Source organism: Chrysochloris asiatica, unplaced genomic scaffold (assembly GCF_000296735.1).
Source record: "Chrysochloris asiatica unplaced genomic scaffold, ChrAsi1.0 scaffold00364, whole genome shotgun sequence".
NCBI lineage: Eukaryota > Metazoa > Chordata > Mammalia > Afrosoricida > Chrysochloridae > Chrysochloris > Chrysochloris asiatica.
Genome location: NW_006408882.1, coordinates 1,724,771 through 1,749,984, shown reverse-complemented (window position 1 = coordinate 1,749,984; position 25,214 = coordinate 1,724,771). Strand labels below are relative to the sequence as shown.

The window sequence follows — 25,214 nt, the reverse complement described above, 5'->3', positions numbered from 1 at the left end:
GCGCCTGACCCAAGTCATGGTATTTTCAATAACCTCATATGCATGTGAAAGCTGGGCAGTGAATAAGGAAGACTGTAGAAAAATTGATGCCTCTGAATTATGGTGTTGGAGGAGAATATTGAAAGTAACATGGGCTGCCAAAAGAAAAAAACAGATCTATATTGGAAGTAGTACAGCCAGAGTGCTCCTTGAAAGCCAGGATGGCTAGACATCATCTCTCATACTTTGGACTTATTGTCAGGAGGAACCAGTCACTGGAGAAGGATATCATGTTTGGTAAAGTGGAGGGTCAGAGAAAAACGGACAGACCCCCAACTAGATGGATTGGGAAAGTGGCAGCATCAATGGGCTCAAGAGTGGCAACAACTGTGAGATTAGCTCAGGACGGGCAGTGTTTCGTTCTATTGTGCATAGAGACATCATGAGTCGGTACTGAGTCGATGACACCTAACAACAACAACAATGCTACCAGCGCTCCTTTGTGTAGGTCTTAAACCTAACCACTGCTGAGTTGGGAGGAGCAGCATAAACACAGGGACAAGCAAGCAGAAACTCAGAAGATGGGAGCACAGGTGAAGATCACCTAGGAACCAAGAATCTCAGGGTTTCTAGGAGCTGACATCAGGAGCTGTCTCCAAGAGCCAGTGTCCCAGGAGCTGTCTCCAAGAGCCAGTGTCCTGAATTTGGACTTCTAACCATGTCAACTTGTAGAAAATACATTTTTTGTTTTATAAAGTCAACCACTGATGGTATTTCTTCCCTTTTAAAAATTATGTTGACAATATGAGGGGCTATTTCCAAAGTTATTGGAAAAATGGATTTAAAAGATAAAAGAATTTTCCACACACTTTTTGAAGCCCTCACGAATATATGACAAAAACTATCTGAACGATTTCTAATGTCCAATTCAGTGACACTGATGACAGTCTTTAAGCTGTGCACCCAGTTGATGTCTTTTTCTCACTCACTGCACAGCACTACTGCTTGGATTACTGTCACAGCTGTGCTAAGGAACTAACACAGGGCTAGCAGAGAACGGTACCCAGGAGGAAAACGACATAGCACAAACTCTATAAACAAAAACAAAATGCCCGGAACAAACTATATTTATATCTATATATATGATTTTTAAATCATACACATATATGCTTACACATGCACTGAAATTTTCTGGAAAGATATGTACGAAAAATGTCAGCATTTAATAGCCAACCACTTTCTGCAAGTTTTGTTTTTTATATACATATACACACATGCAGACACATATCTAATATACCCACACATATACATATGTGTACATGCACACACACATGAATCTACAGTGAGGTTCAGCAGATGATCCCGTGAGCTGGCCACTGTTTTTATAAAGTTGTTCAGAATGGTCATGCTCACATTCTTCTCTTTACTTACTGTCTGTGGTTGCTGCCAGGCTTTGATAGCAGAGCTGAGTTGAACAGACTCCATATGGGTCACAAAACCAAAAATATATGTGTTATCTGGTCCTTTAAGAAAAGGTATGAGGACCCCTGGCCTATAGGCTCTAAAATCTGATACAGCTGCAGTACAATCAAATAGAAAAATGGACAATGATATAATTGAATTCACTTCAAGTCAGAGAAGACACAATCCATTTACCTTACCTGTGAAAACAGTATTTTTTAAGGTCTTCAAAGTAGTCTTTATTGATGAAACCTGGCTTATGAAGAAACACACTGTTATCAATGGAAGAATCTTCCCACGCTTTGGGCCACGGCTCCAGATTTTCTTCAATAGCTTGAGAAATCCCTTTATCATGAGGAGAGATGATCTGAGCTCCGTTATCCCAATAGACCTAGAAGATGCAGTGACATGTCCCAAAAAGGGTTAGAGCTTATTAAAGAAAACAAAGCGCCTATGCTCCCAAATAGTAAAAAGTCTAAGATTTATATAGAAGGGAAGATGTCTGGAAAGAAAAAGAAAAATACCTTGTATCCATTGTCCTGCTTTGGATTATGAGAAGCAGTTATCATGATTCCTGCACAAAGTTTCAAGTGTGACACTGTGTAGGGCTGTAACATAAACGTTTTAACAAAAGTATTAGAAATATTTTAAGTAATCTCATATGCATGCACAAACTGGACAGTGAATAAGGATGACCGTAGAAGAACTGGTGCTTTTGAGTTATGGTATTGAAGAATATTGAAAGTGCCATGGGCTGCCAAAAGAACCAATAGATCCATTTTGGAAGAAGTGCAGCCAGAGTGCCCCCTGGAGGCCAAGATGGCCAAACTTCACCTCTCATACTTTGGACATATTGCCAGGAGGGACCAGTTGCTGGAGAAGGATATCATGTTTGGTAAGGTGGAGGGTCAAAGAAAAAGAGGAAGACCCCCAACGAGATGGATTGGCCAAGTGGCAGCATCAATGGACTCAAGTGTGGCAAAAGTAGTGAGGTTGGCCCAGGATCGGGCAGTGTTTCATTCTGCTGTGCATTAAGGTCGCTATGGGTCAGTACCGACTCGATGGCACCTAACAACAACAACAATACTATTTGTATCAATTATTCTTTCGGATTTTTTTTTTTTTTTGGGTGTGGATATTCGAATGTGATTTGGGTGAAAGCTTACTGAACACACTAGTTTCCCAACAAACTAGTGTTTGTTTTGTGACTTTAGATGCAATCCCTTCCATGTAACTGCATTTCCCCCCACTTCCTCTCAGGGTTCCCCTTTTCCATTCGACCCTCTCTCCTGCCCCTTCTTGCCTTTTGAACTTTGTTCTTGGGCAAATGTGGCCCTCCATGTTCCTCATGGGTGTCACTGTTCACCCGATATTGTTGTTGCTGTGGTTAAGTGACATCAAATTGGTTCTGACTCATAGCAACCTTTTAGAGGGTTTCCAAGGAGCAGCCTTGTGGGTTTGAACTGCTGATCTTGTGGTTAGCAGTTCAGTGTTTAATCCTACAGTAAGTAGCACTATAGGATATCGCTAGGCTAAAAGGTGGTGCTTGGTGGTGGGCGTTTCAGCTCCAGGTCTGAAGGGTATCTAAAAGATATAGAGCATTAGAGATATACTGGTCTCTACCAGACCTGTAAATCTGGTTTGTGTTTTATTTTAAGATTTTGAATCTTGTTCTACATTTTTCTCCTATTCTGTCCAGGACCTTGTATTGGGATCCTAATCAGAACAGTAAGTCAACAGTAACACCTAGGCACCGTCTGGTTGCTGAGATCTCAGTTATTCGATCTAATTGTCTCCTTGAGTTTTTGACTTTATTCCTCCTCCCTGCTCTGAATGAGCAAAGATCAATAGTTGCATGTAAGATGACAGTTTGCAAACTTTAAAGACCCCAGTCATGAATGAACAAAGTAGGATATTCAACATTGTCTTTGTGAATTATTATGCCAATTAACCTAGATATCCCCCCTCAAAACTATGGTCCTAAGCCCTTCAACCCAGTGACTAAGTCCCTTAAAAGATATTTAGTTATGATACAAAGTTTGTATAACCTTGCCCCTTGTATGTTCTACTATGTTTATTGTTAAGTATCGTCAAGTCAGTTCCGACACATAGTAACCCTTTATAGGGCTTCCACACAAGAGTGGCTGGTGAGTTTGAGCTGCAACCTTGCGGTTCAAACTGACTGTGGTCCAGTGCATATCCAATACATGGATAAACTTACAGTACATACAAATAAATATCCTCTATCAATCACACACCACCACTTGTCTGTCAGTTTGTCATACTGTGGTGGCTTGTGAGTTGCTATGATTCTGAAAGCTATGCCACCGGTCTTTTAAATGCCAGCAGGGTCACCCAAGGTGGACAGGTTTCAGATGAGCTTCCGGACAAAGACAGACTAGGAAGAAAGAGTGACAAACTACTTCCAAATACTTAGTCATCGAAAACCTTATGAATTACAGAAAAACACTGTCAGATATAGTGCCGGAAAATGAGCCCCACAGGTTGGAAGGCATTCAAAATGTGACCGGGGAAGAGCTGCCTCCTCAAAGTAGAGTTGACTGTCATGATGCGAATAGAGTAAAGCCTGTGGGAGAAAAGCCCGCAGGACCTTCATTTGCTGATGGGGCACAACTCAAAATGAAGAGAAATAGCTGTAAACATCCATTGAAAATTGGAACATGGAATGTAGTAAGTATGAATCTGGGAAAATTGGAAATTGTCAAAAATGAAATGGAACGCATAACCATCAATATCTTAGGCATTAGTGAGCTGAAATGGACTGGTATTGGCCATTTTGAATCTGACAACCACATGGTTTACTATGCCGGGAATGACAAATAGAAGAGGAATGGTGTCGCATTCATCGTCAAAAAGAACATACCCAGATCAGTCATGAGATACAATGTTGTCTATGATAAGATAATAACCATGTGCCTACAGGGAAGCCCAGTTAATACCACTATTATTCAAATTTATGCACTAACCACTAAAGCCAGTGAAGATGAAATATAAGAATTCTACCAACTTCTTCAATCTGAAATCAATCAAACATGCAATCAAGATATATTAATCATTACTGGTGACTGGAATGCAAAGGTTGGGACCAAAGAGGAAGGATCAGTAGTTGGAAAATATGGCTTTGGAGATACAAATGATGCTGCAAAACGCATGATAGAATTCTGCAAAATCAATGATTTATTTCAAATACCTTCTTTAGACAGCATAACAGATGACTATACACATGGACCTCACCAGATGGAAAACATAGAAATCAAATTGACTACATCTGTGGAAAGAGAAGATGGAAAAGCTCCATATCATCAGTGAAAACGAGGCCAGGGGCAGACTGTGGATAGACCATCAATTACTCATATGCAAATTCAACCTGAAGCTGAAGAAAATGAAAACAAGGCCACAAGAGCCAAAATATGACCTTGAATATATCCCACCTGAATTTAGAGATCATCTGAAGAACAGATTTGATACATTAAACAGTAAAAACCAAGACCAGAAGAGTTCTGGGATGACATCAAGAATATCATACATGAAGAAAGCAAAAAGTCATTGAGAACGTTTTGGGGCAAAGGGAGGGGAGTGATTAACCTTACAGTCTAGGAACGGGGGTCCCTGGGACCATCACAGAAGAGGAGCAGAGAATGGAACCCTACCCAAAAAAAGCAGTGATGCCGGGGATGGAGGCAGAGACGATGACATGGGGAGATGGAGCGGCTGGAGACTTTGGACCTGGAGAGAGAGAGGACCGGTGTACAGACGACAGGGGGGCAGGCTTGTGGGGTATACCCTTTGGTTGATTGATGATGCATGGGAGGGATTGTAACCATAGCAAGGAAACTATATAGAACAGGATCAATGTGAAGCTGATGTCCTCCCATGTAAACTATCACATAATTCACAATAAAGCATTAAAAAAAAAAAAGTTATTGAGAAGACAAGAGAGAAGAAAAGGTCAAAATGGATGTCAGAAGAGACACTGAAACTTGCTCTCCAGCGTAGAGATGCTATAGCAAATGGAAGAAATAAGTAGGTACAAGAGTTGAACAGAAAATTTCAAATATCAGCTCAAGAAGATAAAGCCAAATATTACAATACAACGTGCAAAGATCTGGAATCAGAAAACCAAAAAGGAAGAACACGCTCAACATTTCTCAAGCTGAGGGAACTGAAGAAAAAATTCAAGCCTTGACTTTCTTTATTGAAAGATTCTCTGGGCAAATTATTGAATGACGCAGAAAGCATCAAGAGAAGATGGAAGGAATACAGAGTCACTGTACCAAAAGGAAATGGTTAATGTTCAGCTGTTTCAAGAGGTAGCATATGATCAAGAGCCAATGATACTGAAGGAGGAGTCCAAGGTGCATTGAAGGAATTGGCAAAGAACAAGGCACCAGGAATTGATGGAATAAAAATTGAAATCTTTCAAGAAAGTGAGGCGACACAGGAGGCACTCATTCATCTCTGCCAAGAAATTTGGAAGACAACTATCTGGCCGACTGATTGGAAGAGATGCATATTTGTGCCCATTCTAAAGAGAGGTGACCAAACGGAATGCGGAAATCATCGGACAATCTCTTTGATGTCTCAAGCAAGTAAAGTTTTGCTGTTGTTAAATGCCATTGAGTCAGTTCTGACTCATGGTGACCCTATGAAATTGAACTGGCTAGTGGGTTTGAACCACTGACCTTGCAATTAGAAGTTTAGTGCTTATCTTACAGTATCACACCAGGACTCTAACCTAGCTCCTTCAAATCCTGGGATGTCCACCCTAATAAGAAAGGTGAGTATTTTTCTAGGTACCCGAAGTCTACTTGGGGGAGCTAGGAACATCGTCAAACAAAAAGGTTGTCTATACTCCTTCAATGCACCTTCATTTATACTTCCTATTGGCAAAAGTAGAAACATACTAGAAGTTTATGGAATCCCTTTATTTCCTCCAAGTACTTAATTCTTCTCTTTCCTCACCACATTTGCTTTATGGAAGAGGTTGAGGAAAAAGTTAAAGAAACACAATTTGTTTCTTCACAGTTTTGCTCATTCATCTCTTTCTCTTATTTTTCTACCTGGAGTCCCTGGGTGATGCAAACAGCTAAAGTGCCCACCTGCTACCTAAATGTTGGAAGTTTGAGGAGGTGAAAAGGCCTGATGATTTACTTCCCAAATACCAGTTAATGAAACCTAGTTCATCTCTGACACAAATGGGACCACTATGAGTCAGAACTGACTCAACTGACTGGTATGTTTCTACTTTACTTCCATCTTTACAAAAGTACTTTTCTACGTGGGAGAGGCAAGTGCATATTTCATTACTTCATGCAGAGAAGCTGAGATTTTAACCACCTGTCCCTCTGCACCTCCCACTAACAATCACTGCCATCGTCTGTCCTCTTAGGGGTAAGGCACTGCCAAGTAAAGGGGAGAATCACTCCATGGTGAAAGATAATGAGCAGACACTCATTTAGTTCATGTCTGATATAAACAATAATAGCCATTAACACAGATGTAGAACACAATGAGGACATTTGAAGAAACTACAATTTTCCCATCAAACAATGAAACCGGAACTCAATTTGGATATGAAGTCGAATGGCCTGCCTACTGGATTCTTTCCAATCTAGGAGGTATTGTCATTACAATGCAGACAGTAAACACAAAACTGCCATCATTCATTTCTCCTGTATTCATGCAGCCACGTTCATGTTTGAGGTAAGTAACTGCATCTGAATTGCATATTTGGCTCACTTCCTAAAAACATGTATTATCAGCATCTGGCCCTGCTCTTGTAAGTTCCACCTACTTAAAAGCAACATCCGTCATAGTCTTAAGTCCTTTTGTTCAGATCCTGCTACTTAAGTCATGTGATAAAAATCTTGCTAAAACACACCAAGCATGCTTTCTATGCTGGCTGCAATTAGAATGAAAGATTTGTATAAAAAGCTGTTGTACAACTTGTCAGAAACATTCATGATATGACAGGGTTTAGGCTGATTTCAGATTTAGGCCCAAGAAGTTTCCTAATATGATGGTTGGGAAAAAGAACTTTAAACTAAATCTTAAAACAAACTAATAATAAATCCATTTTGCTACCAAGACCTGTTGCCGTCAAATACATCCCCACTTAAGAGTGGCACTCTGGGACACAGGAGAATTGCCCCATGGGGTTCACACAAGGCTGTCCTCTTTATACAAGCAGACTGCTATATCTCTCTCCCATAGAGCAGCTGGTGGATTTGAACTGCCAACCTTTTGGTTTGCAGCCAAGCACTTAAACACTGTACCACCAGAGTTTCTATTTTGTATTTATATATCTAGTTGGCTTGTTATAATATTTGAAGGATGCAAACACAAAAATATTGCATTTTAATAAATAAATTCTGACATATCAATAGCTGAATACCAAAGAAATATTACTAGGATATGGAAGAACTATTTCTGGACAGAAAAGAAAAGGACTGATAAATGCCAAAGAGCATTGGCTATCATTTCAAATACTTGAATCCCAACAGCACTAAATACTGTGAAATTCAGCCATGTCTCATTCCCCCGTCCCATGACCGGAAATTCGGGCAGGAAACGGTGACTTACCACGAAGGGGGTTGGGGTGATATTCGAGAAGAGGTACACAGGAATCTCCTGACTGATGAACGTGGTGGCAGCAAGTCGGGCAAACCTGGAAGTGCAGAATGACAGGAAACTTAAGGAGCCTTGTCAAGACTACTGGTAACAGGGAATAAGGAAATGAATGCCTAGCCACTTCTTCCAGCTGAATTCAGCATCTAGATCAAGATGAACATTCATTATCAATTATGTACCCTGGGAGAAAGCCCTCAGGCTGAGGGAATGTTAGCAGGCATATCTCACTTCACCCCTTTGCTTTACAGAAGAGTGAGAAGGCTGAGAGAGGCCAGGTGACTTGCTTGCCTTGTGTCTACCATCCCTTATAGGCTGAGCCAGGCCTGCACCAAGTCACTGAGTTCTCCATCCTCCGAGGTTCTTGGCCAGAGTGGTTCTGCCCCTTGGGAACATTGGAAACATCTGTTGTTAGGTGCCGTTGAGCCGGTTCCGATTCATACCATTCCTGTATAGGGTTGCCGGCGAGTGCTGGGAAGTTTGAATCACCGACTTTGCGGTTAGCAATCCAATGCTTATCCTACAGTACCACAAATGTCTACAGACGTGTTTTATTTGTCACACTGGGAAAAAGGGACAGTCGTCTGGCTAAATACCCTACAATGCACAGGTCAGCCCCACAACAGATAATTGTCCAGCCCAGTATGCAGGTGCATGTCAAAGAGTGGCTAGAAACCCTTGTCTCAACCTATAGTAATACAGAATACATTTTGCTGAGTAGCATTTGATGAAATGCTCTCTATGAAATAATTAGGAACAACATCTACACATTGTCTCTCATCAGACTCTTAAGTCTTTTTTCTCAACTCCCATACCAAATGACCAAGGGCAGGGCACAGGGTTTGGCACCAAACTTCTCTTTGTGCCTGGGTGAAAATACTTTACCACAAACAAATGAGTCATTTGCTTCCAAGGATCAACATTCCACCATTGCAGGATGAAATCCCCTAGTCCTTCCTTTTCTCCCCATATACTTCTTGGGCACAGTTCCATTGAACCATATCATGGAAGCTGACTGGATCACAGAGACATCTTTGTACTTAAACAACTAAGATGTTAGGATTCTTAATGTCATTAATAATATAAAAATGTTTTTTGACAATGAAAAACAACACATCTACTTAGCTGTGTGGCGTCCTGGAAAGGCGCTGTGGGTTAATGCACTACACTGCAAAGTTGGTTTGAACTGCAAGGTCGGAGGTTCAAGCTCACTAATTGCTCCTCAAAAACCCTATAAATGCTCGCTATAGGTTGGAACCTCCTTGGCAGCACTTGACAACAACTTAGTTATGTTGTTGTTAAATGCCGTCGAATCGGTTCTAGTCCATAGTGACCTGGTACAAGGATTTCTGATGAGTGGCTGGTGAGTTTGAATCGCCGAACTTGCGGTTCAAACCACCCTTATAGTCAAATGCTTATCCTACAGCGCCACACTAGGACTCCTACTTAGGTACAAGCTGTAAAAATAAAATCCAACTATATAATTTTAATGAAAATCTGAATAAAATCTAAACTACATTCATTAAGAACAAACAAAGTTGCTTTCACTTCACATCTTTGCTGCTGCTACAAGCCGTTGAGTTGGTTCCGGCTCACAGCAACCCTACATAGGGTTTCCCAGGCTGTAAATCTTTATGGGAGTAGAAAGCTCCCTCTTTCTACTGAGGACCCGTCGGTGGATTTCACTGCCAATCTTGTGGTTAGCAGTCCTATCCTACAGTGGCACCGGGACTCCAGAACCATAAGCATAATGCTGTAGTTAAGTGTCACACCAGATCTCAGCAGTGGTACACATAATATATTTTGCACAAGTATATTGTACATGTTGTGGATTGACTGTGTGTCCAAAAACAGGTGGTATAGTTCTAACCCCTTTGCCTGTGGTTAGAGTCCTGATGTGGCTCTGTAGGACAAACACTGGAGTGCTAACCACAGGGCCAGCAGTTCAAACCTATCAGCTGCTCCTCTGAAACCCTATACAGAGTCGCTATGAGTCAGAACCTACTCATGGCACTAACAACAACTGTGAACCATGAGGTCTTCAGTTCGAGCTCACCAGGTGCTCCGAAGGAGAACTATGAAGCTTTCTGCTCCCACAAAGATTTATAGCCTCGGAAACCCTATACAGGGTTGCTCTGAGTCAGAACCCACTTGATGGACCTTAACAAAAACAAACATATTATCTATGTGTACATATATATGTATGTATAAAAACATATGTGTATGCACATATTTAATACACACAAACTAGCTATAAATGTGTACAAAAAAGACTCCTTATGTATGATAGCAGTGATTGCTTATGTTCTCCAATAGATAATTAAAATTTGAAGATTAAAGAACAAATAACAAGATCCAAGGTTCAAGCCCACCAGCTGGAAACCCTATGACAGGGTAGCTAAGAGTCAGAACTGACTTGACGGCACCAAACAACAAATAAACATTTCCTCAGGTAAAAGTCCATGGCTGCAATCTTTTTTTCAACTCTTCAGGAAGTTTTCCATTTGTTCTGGTTTAATCTTTATATTTATGTCCTGATGTCCAAATACCTAGTACATCACTGGTTTCTAAGAGTACCTACGTTCCATTCTAGTCCATCCCATCCAACTCAGAGACTTGGATCGTAAATTCAAATAGAATGACTAATGTCAGCCACTTTAAAGAAGTACTATGGCTCCAGGGCCAAATTAAGAAATATGTGTACCTTAACTCACAAGGCTAACAATCCAGAAAGATGTATGAAACGCACATACATGGTAGCTGTTGAAAATGAAGACATCTGAGACGCTAAACAGGAAGAGTTAACTGTTTATAAACACCATATATGCTGCAGTCAGAGGATTCAGCCCATCTGTACGGCAGGTGGAGCACAGTCATGACCTGGTTCTTGAATGAGCTCAATTTCTCACTGTAATTGACAAGCTGATACCTGGCTTTTATCACATCACTCTTATGAATTCAGTCTATGTGGAACCATCCCTGAGAGATGGAGGGGGTGGTTGTGTGCCATGGAGTCAGTTCCAACTCAGTGTGAGCCTGTATAGAGTTTTCATGGCTGTAAATCTTTATGGGAGCAGAAAGCCTCATTTTCCTCCCAAACAGCAACTGGTAGATTCGAACTGCTGACCTTTTCGTCAGCTTGTAATGCACTATGCTACCAAGGCTTCAGGTTCTCTTTTGGTTTACTACTAAAAGTCACAAGGAGCTCGGTAGCATACTGGTTACGAGTCAGGCTTGCCAACCTCAGGGTCAGCAGTTCCGCGAGAGAAAGATGAGGCGTTCTGCTCCCGTAAAGACTTACAGCCTCGGAAATCCTGTACAGGGTCGCAAGGAGTCGGAATCGACTCCATGGTACTTAACAACAACAACAACCAAAAGTCACATTTTTTAGCCTACAGAGCTAAAGACCAGACACAACCTTAGAACCATTCAATCTGGGATTCATGGCATCTGGTTTTTTTGCCCTGGGCATGCTCCCTTCTTCACAGCCACACAACTATTTCCAGTGGGGTTGGTTTTTCTGGTAGTGCTGATTCAGAAACAGCTCTAATAGGGCTCGGCTGGTAACTGAAAGTCAGCGGTTCACACCCACCTTCTAATCCATGAGAGAACGATGTGGCAGTCTGCTTCTGTGAACACAAACAACATGGAGACCCTACAGGACAGGACTACTTCAGTCCTATCGCTACAAGTCAGAAGCATGACTGCTTTGAAGTCTCCGAATAATGTATATGGACAGCTAATGCATTAGACTGCTAACTGAAAGGTCAATGTCAGAGTCTACCCAGAGATTCTAGAGAAGAAACACCTGGAGATCTATTGCCAAAAAGTCAGCAGAGAGCATGCTATTTCACTTTGTTGACACACATGGGGTTGCCACGAGTCAAAATCAGCATGGTGACAAAATACAACAGAAAAAAAACCTCTGGGTTTGCACTACAACGACCAAGTTGAATCATTGCCACAGACACTCTAGGGACCACAAAGAGTAAGATTTTTACTATCTGGCCTTTTAGTGAAAAAAAATGTTTGCAGACCTCTGGAGTCAGCTTTGGTAAGCTCAAATCATGGTTCCTCCTCTCGTTTTATGACAGGACATACGTCACAGGTGGATTGAATGAACAGACTCGCTCAATGTCTGGAGCATATTAGCACTCAGACAGCAGCTGCTGTTACTATCATAATTATCTTCACCACCATCATCTCCCTCAGACTCCGTGAGAGCCGTGTTTGTTTGGCAATGTTATAAGAAAACAGCTTGGGCTGGGTGGTTCACAATGGGCACAGGGTTATGAAGCTACAGAAGAGTAGATGAATAAGAAGAAATGCATAAAAGGAGGAAAGCGAAAGGGACAAATAATACTGTCACTCTGAAAATTTCTTTCATTTCGCTAGGCACTCAATTCTAAAGAATCCGAATAACATTATTTCCTTAACCCAAATGGAAAACCAGAATTTTTTAAAACTTGCAAACAAAATGTACCTATTATTTTTATAGGAAAGCAATGTAGAAAACAAATAGGTTTAGAGATAATTAAAGTCAGGCTACCGAAATGGTGATTAAAAAGAAAAATAAACAAATGTGACCAAAAAATCATCTCCTATAAATGGTCAAGTACCTTCTGCTGTTGCCTCCACTTGGTGGGTGGGCACGCGCATCAAAGCCGATCACTATGCCTCTTTGCTTCAGGTCACCGAACTGTTTTTCCAGGTATCTGCACAATCCCTGAAACATACCATCCGTTAAAGAAGTACAGTTAAGTCACGTACCACGTAATGCCCAGTTGGACAATATGTCCGTAAAGACTATTACAACGAAAATTCTAGGTACATATAATGGTCTGTAATAACAAACAAGTGATATTTTGTGATGCACATCAAAACATCATTATTACTCTGTACGATAAACACTAGACTGGGAACTACAAGGCCAGCGATTCAAGACCAACAGTTGCTCCATGGTTGAAAGATGATGCTTTTGGCTCCTGCAAAGATTTACAGCCTTGGAAACCCTGTAAAGGATCATTATGAGTTGGACCCCACTCTATGGCACATAACAACAAATTATTAAAGATGTTTTAGTGTATCTGAAAGTGTTTCTTTAAATTTTTATGCATGTTGTTGTTGTCATTAGGTGCCATCGAGTTGGTACCAACCTTATGCACAGCAGAACGAAACACTGCCCGATCCTGGGCCAACCTCACCACTGTTGCCACACTTGAGTCCATTGATGCTGCCACTTGGTAAATCCCCTCCACTGGGGGTCTTCCTCTTTTTCTCTGACCCTCCACCTGACCAAACATGATATCCTTCTTCAGTGACTGGTCCCTCCTGACAATATGTCTGAAGTATGAGAGACGAAGACTATTAGTTCTTTTGGCAGCCCATGGTACTTTGAATATTCTCCTCCAACACCATAACTCAAAGGCATCAATTCTTCTACAGTCTTTCTTATTCACTGTCCAGCTTTCACATGCATATGAGGTTATTGAAAATACCATGGCTTATATTTAAGACAAATGTTTAATTAATATTAGGTATGAACCAAATGGTTACAACTTGCATACAATATCAAGCTAAAAGCTGATTTAGGAAGACAACTTGGTTGTAATCCGGGGGACAGACGGTCTCTCTCTCTTTTACATATATATATATGTATGTTCACACAACACACAAATCATATAACATCTTACCTTACAGAATGCATTGTGGACGCATGACTGTATATATGTTTTAACACATCTTGTGTCAAGTTTTCTTGTCTTTCACGAGGACACCTTACAGTAGGGGTTGGAGGGTGAATGTCTCAGTAATTAAGCAAACACTAAGGACATAACAACTCTTATTATTTATCCATATACATTACGGCTGTGATAGGTAAGGTTTGTGTCAACTTGACTGGGCCAGAATTCTCAGTGGCTTGGCAGTGAAGGTGGAGTTATCCCTCATGATGAGATGCTACGAGAAGCCAGTCAATTGAAAGGAAGCTTCCTCAGAGTATGAGCTGCTTCCAATATACAGAACATGAAGGAAAGCTTATTTGCTTTCTGCTGGGTCTGGACTCTGCAGCTTACCTGTCTGCCTGCTTTCTCACCTACTGATCTTGGTTCATCAGCCCTGCAGCTGTGTGAGTCACAAGTCTCCAGTCTGACATCTGACCAATGGACATAGGACTTGCCCACTCTACAACTATGTGAGCCATTGCCTTCATATAACCCCTTTTTATACATACGTATGGAGTCCTGATGTGGTGCTGTGGGTTAATGTGCTGGAATGCAAAGTCAGTTTGAAGTGCACGGTCAGTGGTTCAAGCTCACCAGTTGCTCCTTAGAAACCCTATACATGGTCGCTATGGGTCAGAACCGCCTTGACTGCACTTAACAACAATAATGTACATACATATGTGTGTGTGTGTGTATGTGTGTGTATGTATACAAGCTTCACTAGTTTTGCATCTCTAGAGACCCAGTCTCAAACTGTCACTGTGCTGGGCATTCTATACCTATTATCTCTAACTTTGCCAAGAAATTCCACTTTATAGATGAAAAAACTAAGTCTCAGATAGGTTAAGTGACTTGCCCAGTTTCAGAGCCAAGGTTTGAATCCAAGTCTAGCTAGAGGTAGATCTTTTCCTTCAGTTCAGGCTCCTTCCTTCACACGAGTTCTAAAACGTCCAACTGAGGACTGGAAGGTGTTTTGGCATTTCTGCTTGTTTTGTGACATTAGTAGATCAAAGCAACACAAAACATTTTATATTTGACAATCAACTGACCTAAATCTCTTTTGTTTGTTTTAAAGCCAGCACATCCTTTGTTGTTAAGTGCCGTGATTCAGTTCTAACTCATAGCAACCCTGTATAAGGTTTCTGAGGCTATACATTATGGAAGCAGAAAGCCTCATCTTTTGCCTGCAGAGCAGTTGGTGGGCTTGAACTGCCAACCTTGTGGTTAGTAGTTCAATGTCTACCCCAGTGCCAGCAGAGCTCCATGCACACCTCTTAATGAGGCCAGAATCCATCTAATAACATAACATCACCACAGTTATACCATAAAACTGCACTAAGCTAGGAGGGGCTATCGCTATGCCTAGCCATGGTGGAATACACAGCACATTCCTTCAACTCAGTGGATGCAATAATGACACATTGATCTGCAATACGGAAGAAAAAAGTGATCTTTGAATTCAGCAGGTTTAAATTATTGGTTTATATGACAGAACAAAGAAGATTCTGGTTACCTGGGCAAGAATGATGGTTCATACTACATATTTCACTCTGGCTAAAGGAAGTCTTATAAACACACCTCTAAACTATGGTACATCCATACCTGTTAAAAACCTGTGGTTCTCATATCAATTCCACTAACGGACAAAGCAGAACTGTCAGCTGTAAGTCTCTTATGGAAGCAGACAGACACACCTTTCTTCCTTGGACTGGCTATTGGGTCCCAATCACAGACATTTTGAGGAACAGCCTAGTGCTTAAATCATAGTACCACAAGGGTTTTGTATATACTCATTTAATTATTAAGTGATAAATGAGTTAACAAACCACCAAAAGACAAAATGCATACTGCTAAATATGTGGAAATAAATATTTATTATAATCCTGTTGATTGTATTTGGGTAACCTTTCTTTTTTTTCTTTACTTCCTGAAGACTATGATCTCTTTTTCTTTGACTACTTCCTAAGCGACTAAAGACTTTATGATCGCTCTCTTTTTCTTTTGACTACTTCCTGAAGTGAGTAAAGACTTTACGATCTTTCTTTTTCCTTTCCTAAAACAGGAATGTGCGCCTTAGAAATCTGAACTAGCCAAGCAGATAAGGGACAAGATTGTGCAGTCAAAGCCCTAGCCAATGGGTGAGACACAGCCTTAAGACTCGCGTCAGGGATTAAAAACCCAAGTGGACTGCCCACTGGTGAGCTCGCTGGCTTGTTCCTGTATGTACGTCTATGTGCATGCAACCTCTTGCAGGAGTAAATTTTGCTTTGCCAAGGTAATTTAGTCTCACCAAGTGTCTTTTACGCCACATCGGAATTCATTTCTAACAATTTGGTGGCCCGTCTGGGATTTCCTATTCCCTTTGGGAAGCAGCTTTAGCCTTCTCCTCTGAGGGAGATGAGTCCTGCTGTCTAGTTGCGGCAGCCCTTGGGTGAGATCTGCTGAAGTCTCCCAAGGAAAAAGTCCTACTTGAGCATTACCATGTGGCAAATAGGTAATTCTGTGCACAGGCCAAGGTAAGCAAAACCACGGGGGCGGCCAATGCTTTTTTGGTAGTTGGGACATCTCAGAGGTTGTGTGTGTTGAATGAGACGTGCCCTGGGCACAAAGTCAGTGTGGAGTTCCATGACCACCTCATACGGCTTAGCGCAGTATCGAGTCAAGGACTTGATCCAAGTTGGGGGTATATATACCAACAGGCCAATTGACAAGAAGGGCCAAAGTTCCCACAGGGAAGTGGCCAGAGATGGACAAAGCAAAAATAAAAGAGAGCAAGAAACCTCCAAATATAGAAGGGGGGTTGAGCCTCTTTGTAAGAAGACACAGCCAGGTAGCTGGGATGGGAAATAATACCAGTAAAAGACTAGAGAAAATGAAAACAAGGACAAAATTCCCCCTAATAGTCTATTAGGATTAATGCTAAAGTATTACAGTAATAGTGCACAAACTAAAGGGAAATCGAAATAACAAATGAGAAGATATTGTTGTTTCTTTTGGACACAGGAACCAATTTTTAAACTGTCTTTTGGCCTAAATTTGACTCAGACGAGGAATGGGTCTATCAATTTTTAATTGAATATGTCAATAACAAAAGTCCTATCCCTCAGGAGGAAACAGATTATGCCCTATGCTGGAGATGGGGTCCTGTTGCCCTATTTGCACTTAAGACAAGGGATAAAAAGGTGAAAAAAGAAAAACTTTCTTCCCTTTGGGACCCCCTTTTCTCTCTACTCCCTGCCTTACAATCCTGCCCTTCCTCCTACACCCCAGACTCAAACCCTGAACTCTCCTCTTGGAAAAGTCCCCTTAGGAAGAGGAGAAATTGTGATTCATCACTGTACCCCTAAATGGTTCAGGGGACCAAAAAAAAAAAAGGCAAATGAGAAAATCTGCCAGGATAGACCAAGAGATCCTTTGGGCGAGGGAATGTTAAAGTTCCGTTTTTTCACTAATACTTGGCCTGATATCTGGAAAAAGGACATACAAAAAAAAAAAAAGAAAACTGGAAAAACAGGTCTATGGAAGACCTGTTAAAGGTAAATGTAAAACGGGATAAAGAAAAACAGAAACTATGTTGTCTACCTTAGGGCAAGGAGCTCTAGTAGCATAATGGTTATGAATCGGGATATGAAACCTCAAGGTCAGCAGTTCAAAACTACCAGCAGTTCTGCAGGAAAAACATGAGGCTTTTTGCTCCTGTAATGATTTACAGCCTTGGAAACCACATATAGGGTCACTATGAGTCAGAACCAACTCCACAACACACCCCTACCACCATCACTTTCAGGCAGGCAACTCAGGGGAAGGATAATTAACCAATGCCCCTCAGGATCCCGACCCCCACAGTCAGGACAAAACAGGAGGGGAGCGGAACCCAAAAATGGCCAGAGGAGAAAACAGATACTTTAAATGTGGAAAAGTAGGGCATTTTAAGAGGGAATGCCCCCTCCCTCCCCCAAAAAGAGGGTGGGGTATGGGAGGAAGTGGTCTGTAGAAGACAACACCTTATCCCCATAGAAGGGAGAAACGATCTACAGCCAATATGGTAGTTTTTCAAACAGAATTCTTAAGATAAATGTAGACACAGGCTGTTTGAGCTTACAATACAAGATCGTCACATTTTTCCCTGGTCCCTCTCGCTCTCGGGGGTCTAAAGAACTAGTCCCACAGAGTCGCCACTTCTCAGACCTGGCGGTGCACTGGGGCTTACAAAGGCATGGGTTCTCTTCCTCTAAGAATGGACTAAAACATACTGATTAAGAGGAGTAATATGTTGAATATTCATCAAGGGACACAGACTTATTGAAAATGGAGTTCCTTCTGCAGTTGTCAGCTCTAGGCGTTATCTTCACGGTTCTTCTGCCTGTGGCCAGCTGCTTCAATTAGGGTTTCAGGTCTTGATGTCCTTATCTTTGTCTCAAGGCTAGTCTTCTCAGTATTACTGTTCTTGCTAGACTAGAAATGTCTTACCCACTTCCTAGATCCCTGTTTATAGTAGGAGAAAACTCAGGGTACAGAGGGGTAAATAAGAAGTCAGAAGTTGTCAAGAACTTCATTCTTCTTGGATCAACTACCAACACTCACGGAAGCAGCAGTCAAGAGATCAAATGATGTAGTGCGTTAGGCAAATCTGCTTCACAAGACCTTTTTAAAGTGCTGAAGAGCAAAGATGTCAGCTTGAGGACTAAGGTGTGCCTGACCCAAACCATGGTATTTTCAATAACCTCATATGGATGCGAAAGCTGGACAGTGAATAAGGAAGATCGTAGAAAAATTGATGCCTCTGAATAATGGTGTTGGAGGAGAATACTAAAAGTGCCATAGGCTGCCAAAAGAACCAATAGATCTGTTTTGGAAGAAGTACAGCCAGAGTTCTCCTTGGAGGCCAATATAGACAAACTTTGTCTCTCATACTTTGGACATATTGTCAAGAGGGACCAGTCACTGGAGAAGGATATGTTTGGTAAGGTTGAGGGTAAGAGAAAAAGATGAAGACCCCCAACGAGACGGATTGGCCAAGTGGCAGCATCAATGGACTCAAGTGTGGCAACACTAGTTAGGCTGGCCCAGGATCGGGCTGTGTTTCATTCTGCTGTGCATGAGGTCGCTATGAGTCAGGACCAACTTGATGGCACCTAACAACAAGGGCCCAAGGGTTCTAACGTGCCCCTGACAAGATGGTTTGGGTTTAGAAGCTAATATGGGTAAAATGTACCATTGCCATGAGGGAGATGCAGCAAATGGCTTTTGCCAATGACCAGTCTGTCAAGTTAATAGTAGATACAACTATGGCATCTCTCCCTGTTCTGTTATCCAATACAGACAAGAGTCTCAGAGACAATTGTCCATTTTTTTTGCCCTTTAGAACAGTGAGAAACAAACATAAATATAGTGCCGTGAGAGGTCCCTGTAATAACTGGAATGATATTCGGTGGGCCACCCAATATCAGTAATGGACTTGTAGCTCGTATGAGGGTCCATCCTCCTGCCGCATTGCAAACCTTTACAATGCAATCCATTACTCTTAATTATAGATAATCCCAAAACCATGACCAGAAAACCTTCGACAAAAGGAACTATGGATTGGGAGCTGATATTACAGGAAAGGATCCTATAGGAGTTTTCTCTCTAAAATGAATTAGACAAAATTCAAGCCCTACCTCTACCAAGGATGGAACTCAAACACAGAATCCTAGAAATGATTCAGATCTGGTACCCCACCTTAAATTCAGGAAATGACCCTTCCAAAGTGACAATTACGTAAGCTAAAGACCTGAGACAAACTATAGCTATAGAAACAGGATATGGGGATGCGAATGCTTGGTTAGAATGGATTAAATATTCTGTTCGCACTCTAAATACAAGCAATTGTTACGCCTCTGCAACAGGAAGACTGGAAGCCCAAGTGGTCCCCTTTCTACTTGGATGGTCCTCAGACTTGCAGGGCATGCCCTGTATGGTTTCTCTCTTCCAGGACCCTACAGCCTGGGGCAATAACTCCTGTAACTTGTTGTCACATTTGTTACCTAATGTCAGGGGTCTTACGGGTAAACCCCCGAGGACCATTAGGCTGCCAGCCTCAAATGTTAATTTCACTTTGTCTCTCCAGACATGGGAGGAATTTGATGTTCATCAGAAACCTGACAGGAACACAAACTTTTTAAAGAGCTCCCAAATCAGTCAGCCCTAGCTATTCCGCGAGCAGATGTCTGGTGGTGTTATGGGAAACTATTATTCGGGGCTTTACCAGCAAATTGGAGTGGTACCTGTGATTTGGTGCAATTGGCCATCCCTTTCACTCTGGCATTCTATCAACCAACAACTACAGGAAACAGGCATAAAGCCAAGAGAAGTGTAGTTACTCCCCATGGCTCTTTTAATTCCCATGTTTACATAGACAGTATAGGAGTTCCCTGAGGGGTGCCAAACAAATTCAAAACAAGAAACCAAATAAATAGCTGCAGGGTTTGAATCTGTATTATTCTGGTGGTCATCCATTAACAAAAATGTGGACTGGATTAACTACATCTATTATAATCAGCAAAGATTTGTAAATTATACCAGGGGTGCTATAAAAGGAACAGCAGAACAATTAGGACCTACTAGCAAAATGGCCTGGGAAAGCAAGTTAGTCCTAGATATGATATTAGCAGACAAAGAAGAAGCATGTGTTATGATCGAAGTCCCAACGTTGTACTTTCATTCCCAATAACGCAGCTCCTGATGGTGTCATTACCGAAGCATTACAAGGGCTGACCACCTTAGCTAATGAACTCGCTGAAAATTCAGGCACAGAAGACCCCTTTCTAATATCATGGAACAATGATTCGAGAAATGGAAAGGGCTTATGACTTCAGTTCTCACCTCTCTAATTATTGTATTTGGCGTATTAACAATAATGGGATACTGTATTATACCCTGTATAAGAGAATTAGTCCTAAAACTCACAGAAACAGCCCTATCCAAACCCCACCCCCAAACCAAAATAACCTTTTTCACCTAGAAACATGAACACCAAAGTCAACATCTCCTTGCAAATTTGAAGAATGAAGAAGTCTAAAAAGAAAAAAAATATATATGTATATAATCCTGTTTATTGTATTCAGGTGACTTTTCATTTTTCCTTTTACTTCCTTAAAAAAAAAAAAAAAAGGTTGGGGGAGATTGTGGAAAACAAATATATATATTTATTATAATCCTGTTGATTATATTCAGGTAACCTTTCTTTTATTCTTTATTTCCTGCAGTAAAGACTTTATGATCTCTCTCTTTTTCTTTGAGTACTTCCTGAAGTGAGTAAAGACTTTATAATCTTTGAAAATACTCTTGTATTTTCCCTTTCCTAAAATAAGAATGCACACCTTAGAATTTGAACTAGCCAAGCGGATTAGGGAAAAGATTGTGCAGTCAAAGCCTTAGCCAATGGGGTGAGACACATAAGACTTGCATCAGGGATTAAAAACCCAAGTGGACTGCCCACTCGGTATGCTCACTGACTTGTTCCTGTATGTACAGCTATGCACACGCACCCTCGTGCAGGAGTAAATTTTGCTTTGCCAAGATAATTTGGTCACACAGAGTGTCTTTTACGCAACATCGGAATTCATTTCTTTCAATTGAAATATGCACTGCAAAAAGCCAAAGGCCTCTACAACCCAAAGAGTAAAATCCTACTACGAATTACAGACTTGGTTGTTGTTCTTGTTAGGTGCCGCTAAATTGGCTCCTACTCATAGCAACCTGAGAAACAATGGAACAAAACACTGCGCAGTTCTGTATCTTCCTCACAATTCTTTGTAGTTTTGAGTAAAGTGTTGCTTCCACTGTGTCAGTCCATCTCATTGGGGGTCTCCCTTTTCTTCTATGACCTTCTCTCTACTTTACCAAGTATGATGTGCTTCTCTAGGGACTGGTCCCTCCTGACGTGTCCACAGTGCTTGGGACAAAGTCTTGTCATCCTAACTTTCAAGAAGCATTGTGGTTGGACTTCTTCCAAGGCAGATGTGTTTGTTCTTCTGATAGCGCATGATATTTTCAATATTCTTTGCCAACACCGTAACTCAAATGTATTAATAATTCCTGGGTCTTCCTTAGTCATTGTCCAGCTTTCACATGTGTTTATGAGATAACCGAAAGCACAATGGCTTGGGTCAGGCTCTCGTTAGTCCTCAGAGTGACATCTTTGCTCTCTAACACTTTTAAGAGGTCTTTTGTAGCAGATTTGTCCAATGTAATACTTCATTTGATTTCCCAACTGCTGCTTCCAGGGGCATTGATAGTACGTTTAAGTAAAATGAAATCCTTGACAACTTCAATCCTTTGTCTATCATGTTTATTGGTTGATCTGTGAGGAATTTCATTTTCCTTACATAGAGTTGAAATACACACTCATTCCCTTCTTCAATCTTCATCAGCAAGGGCCTCAACTCCTCTTCATATTTAACAAGCAAGGGTGTGTGATTACATATCACAGGTTATTAATGAGCCTGCATTCTTCTTCATATAGTACAGATTCTCAGATTATCTGCTCAGCTTACGGACTGAATAAATATGGTGAAAGGATACAACCCTAACACAAACCTTTGCTGATTTTGAACCATTCAGAACCTTTCGTTCTAGTCAAATGACTGCCTCTTGGTCTGTGTGCAGGTTCCTTATGAGCATAAGTGTTCTGGAATACCCATTCTTCGCAATGCTACCACAATTAATGACCCATACATTCAAATGCTTCCGTGTAGTTGATAAAAGCACAGATAAATATCTTTTAACCAAGATCCATCTGACATCAGCAATGTTTTCCCTCACTTCACATCCTCTTCTGAATCCAGCTTGAATTACTGGAAATTCCATGTTGATGTACCCATGCATTATCTTCAGCAAAATTTCACTTTCATGTGATATTAATGATTTCTGCTTTCCGTTGAGTCGCCTCTTAGGAATGAGCACATATATGTATCTTTTTCAATCCACTGGTCTGGTAGCTGTCCTCCAGCGTTCTTGGCAATGATGACTGAGCACTTCCAGTTAGCTGAAAAATTTAGTTTGTATTCTATCAGTTCCCGGAGTCTTATTTTTTTACCCGTGCCTTCAGTACAGCTTGAACTTCTCCTTCAGTACCCTTGGTTCTTGATCACATCCATTTCTTGAACATCAACCATTTCTTTTTGGCAGTTACTCTTGTATTTTTCTTCCATCTTCTTTTGGTGTTTTCTGCATCATTCAGTATTTTGCCATGTTAAGTGCCATCAAGTCGGTTCTATAGCAACCCTGTACAGGGTTTCTGAAGAGCGGCTGGTGGGTTTGAACCATCAATTCTGTGATTCAAACTGACCTTTGCAGTGCAGTGTTTATCCTCCAGCACCATACCAGGACTCCAATTTTGCCCATAGAATCCTTCAATATTATTAAGTTGAAGCTTGACCTTTTTCTTCATTCTTTTCAGTTTAAGAAACACTGAGCCCGTTTTTCTCTTTTGGTTTTCTAACTCCAGGTCCTTACACATTGCACTCTAACACTTGACCTTTGTCTTCTCGAGCTGCCATTTGCAATTTTCTATTGCACTGTCTTACTTCATCATTTTGGCTAATGATATGGAGCTGTTCCATCATCTCTTCCCACAGATGTAGTCAATTTGATTTCTGTGCAGTCCATATCGTGGGGTCCGTATGTATGGGATTTAGCTAATAATATTAATGTATCGATACCTGTTCATCAATTATAAAAAATGAACCACAGGAATGCAAAATGTTCCAATGTGCTGGGAAGACCATGGAGTTAAGGTGAACTCTCTCTGCTTTCTGCATAATTTTACTCTAAACTAAAAACTGTCTATTTTAAAGTTTTTTTTTTTAAATATGACTCTATTTTTGGTAGGAAGATTCTTCAGAGCCTATTGTCAGTATGGTATCAATTTAAGATCTATCTTTTTCTCTGACCCTCTGCTTTATCAAACATGATATCATTCTCCAGCGACTGGTCCCTCCTTACAGTATGTTTAAAGTATGAGAGACAAAGTTTGGCTATTCTGGCCTCCAAGGAGCCCTCTGGCTGCACTTCTTCAAACACAGATTGGTTTGTTCTTTTGGCAGCTCATGGCACTTTTAATATTCTCCTCCCAACACCATAACTCAAATGTATCAACTCTTCTACAGTCTTCCTTGTTCAGTGTCCAGCTTTCACATGCGTATGAGGTTTTTGAAAATACCTTGGGTCAGGCGCACCTTAGTCCTCAAACTGATATCTTTACTCTTCAACTCTTTAAAGAGGTCTTGTGCAGCAGATTTGCCTAATGCAATACATACTTTGATTTCTTGACTGCTGCTTCCATGAGTGTTGATGGTTGATCCAAGCAAAATGAAGACTTTGACAACTTCATTCTTTTAGTCTGACACATAGTAGACATTCAACAAATCTCTGTTAGATGAATAAGTGTATGCATGCGTTCTGAAGCAAGCACTGTTTTCTGTACCAGTGGAGTAAGACTTCCTTTATGGAAGAATGGTGGTGACTATTTGCAACTGAGTTGATCTGGACAGAGAACTGCTCCCTAGGTCTCCTGAGACTGTAAATCTTGATGGGAGCAGACAGCCTCATCTTTCTACTACGGAGCAGCTGTTAGGTTTGAACTGTCAACCCTATGGTTAGAAGTCCAATGTTTAGGACACAGAGCCACCAGGGCTTCTAAATTAGATTTGTCAAGCACAAAAGGAGCCTAGGGATACAGTAAGGATAACTAAGAATTATAAAATAACCATGGTACCTGCGTGGTCTGAATGATGGTCAAGTCGTTCATGTGAGAAATTCCTGCTCCCATAGCAGCTCGAAGGCCAGCTGTCCCAAACTCCATTCGGGTCCCAAAACATTTTCGTAGTTCTTCTTCATTACCTTCTGCAATGAGTTTTTTCACGATCTCTATAGTTAAAGGATTCTGTAAAACAGAAAAGGATATACCAAATGCAGCCATGTGAGCAAGAGGCTGAAATATGTGAAATACACAGTATAGTTTAAAACACCCACAATAATTCTAATGAATATAAATCATTACTATGTAACTGCTGCCATTTCAACTTATTGATGCCTTCCTTAGACATGAGAAGTTTGTTGGCATTATAATGCATTGCTTTCTTTCCTACTTTTGCAAACACTTGTGAAGAAATGGAGCCTGTCAAGAAGAAATCCTCGCCTATCACGTATCAACTCCATTTTTATTTGGTAGATAACTTAGCTTCTTGAATTCTCAGTCTCATCATTTGCAAAATAGTTAACAATCCAGACCTTTTTTTTTTTAAAATAAAGCTTTTATTGTAATTGAATGATAGTCTAAATGGCAGAACATCATTTTTCACTCAACCAAATAAATGCACTTGTTTCATTATAATGATTACAATCCCCTCCATGTGCCGT

At 41.0% G+C, this 25,214-nt stretch overlaps 1 protein-coding gene across 1 annotated transcript in view; it reads right to left on the bottom strand.

The window, feature by feature from the left end:
- Nucleotides 1-25,214, bottom strand: part of PGM2 (phosphoglucomutase 2) — a 60,253-nt gene that overhangs the window by 27,748 nt on the left and 7,291 nt on the right. Inside the window, exons 2-6 of the mRNA XM_006876208.1 lie at nucleotides 24,571-24,738; nucleotides 12,708-12,814; nucleotides 8,044-8,128; nucleotides 1,965-2,048; nucleotides 1,641-1,831 (exon numbers count right to left, since the gene is read on the bottom strand). Of these exons, the coding sequence (XP_006876270.1) occupies nucleotides 1,641-1,831; nucleotides 1,965-2,048; nucleotides 8,044-8,128; nucleotides 12,708-12,814; nucleotides 24,571-24,738 (635 nt within the window). The remainder of the gene's footprint in view (nucleotides 1-1,640; nucleotides 1,832-1,964; nucleotides 2,049-8,043; nucleotides 8,129-12,707; nucleotides 12,815-24,570; nucleotides 24,739-25,214) is intronic.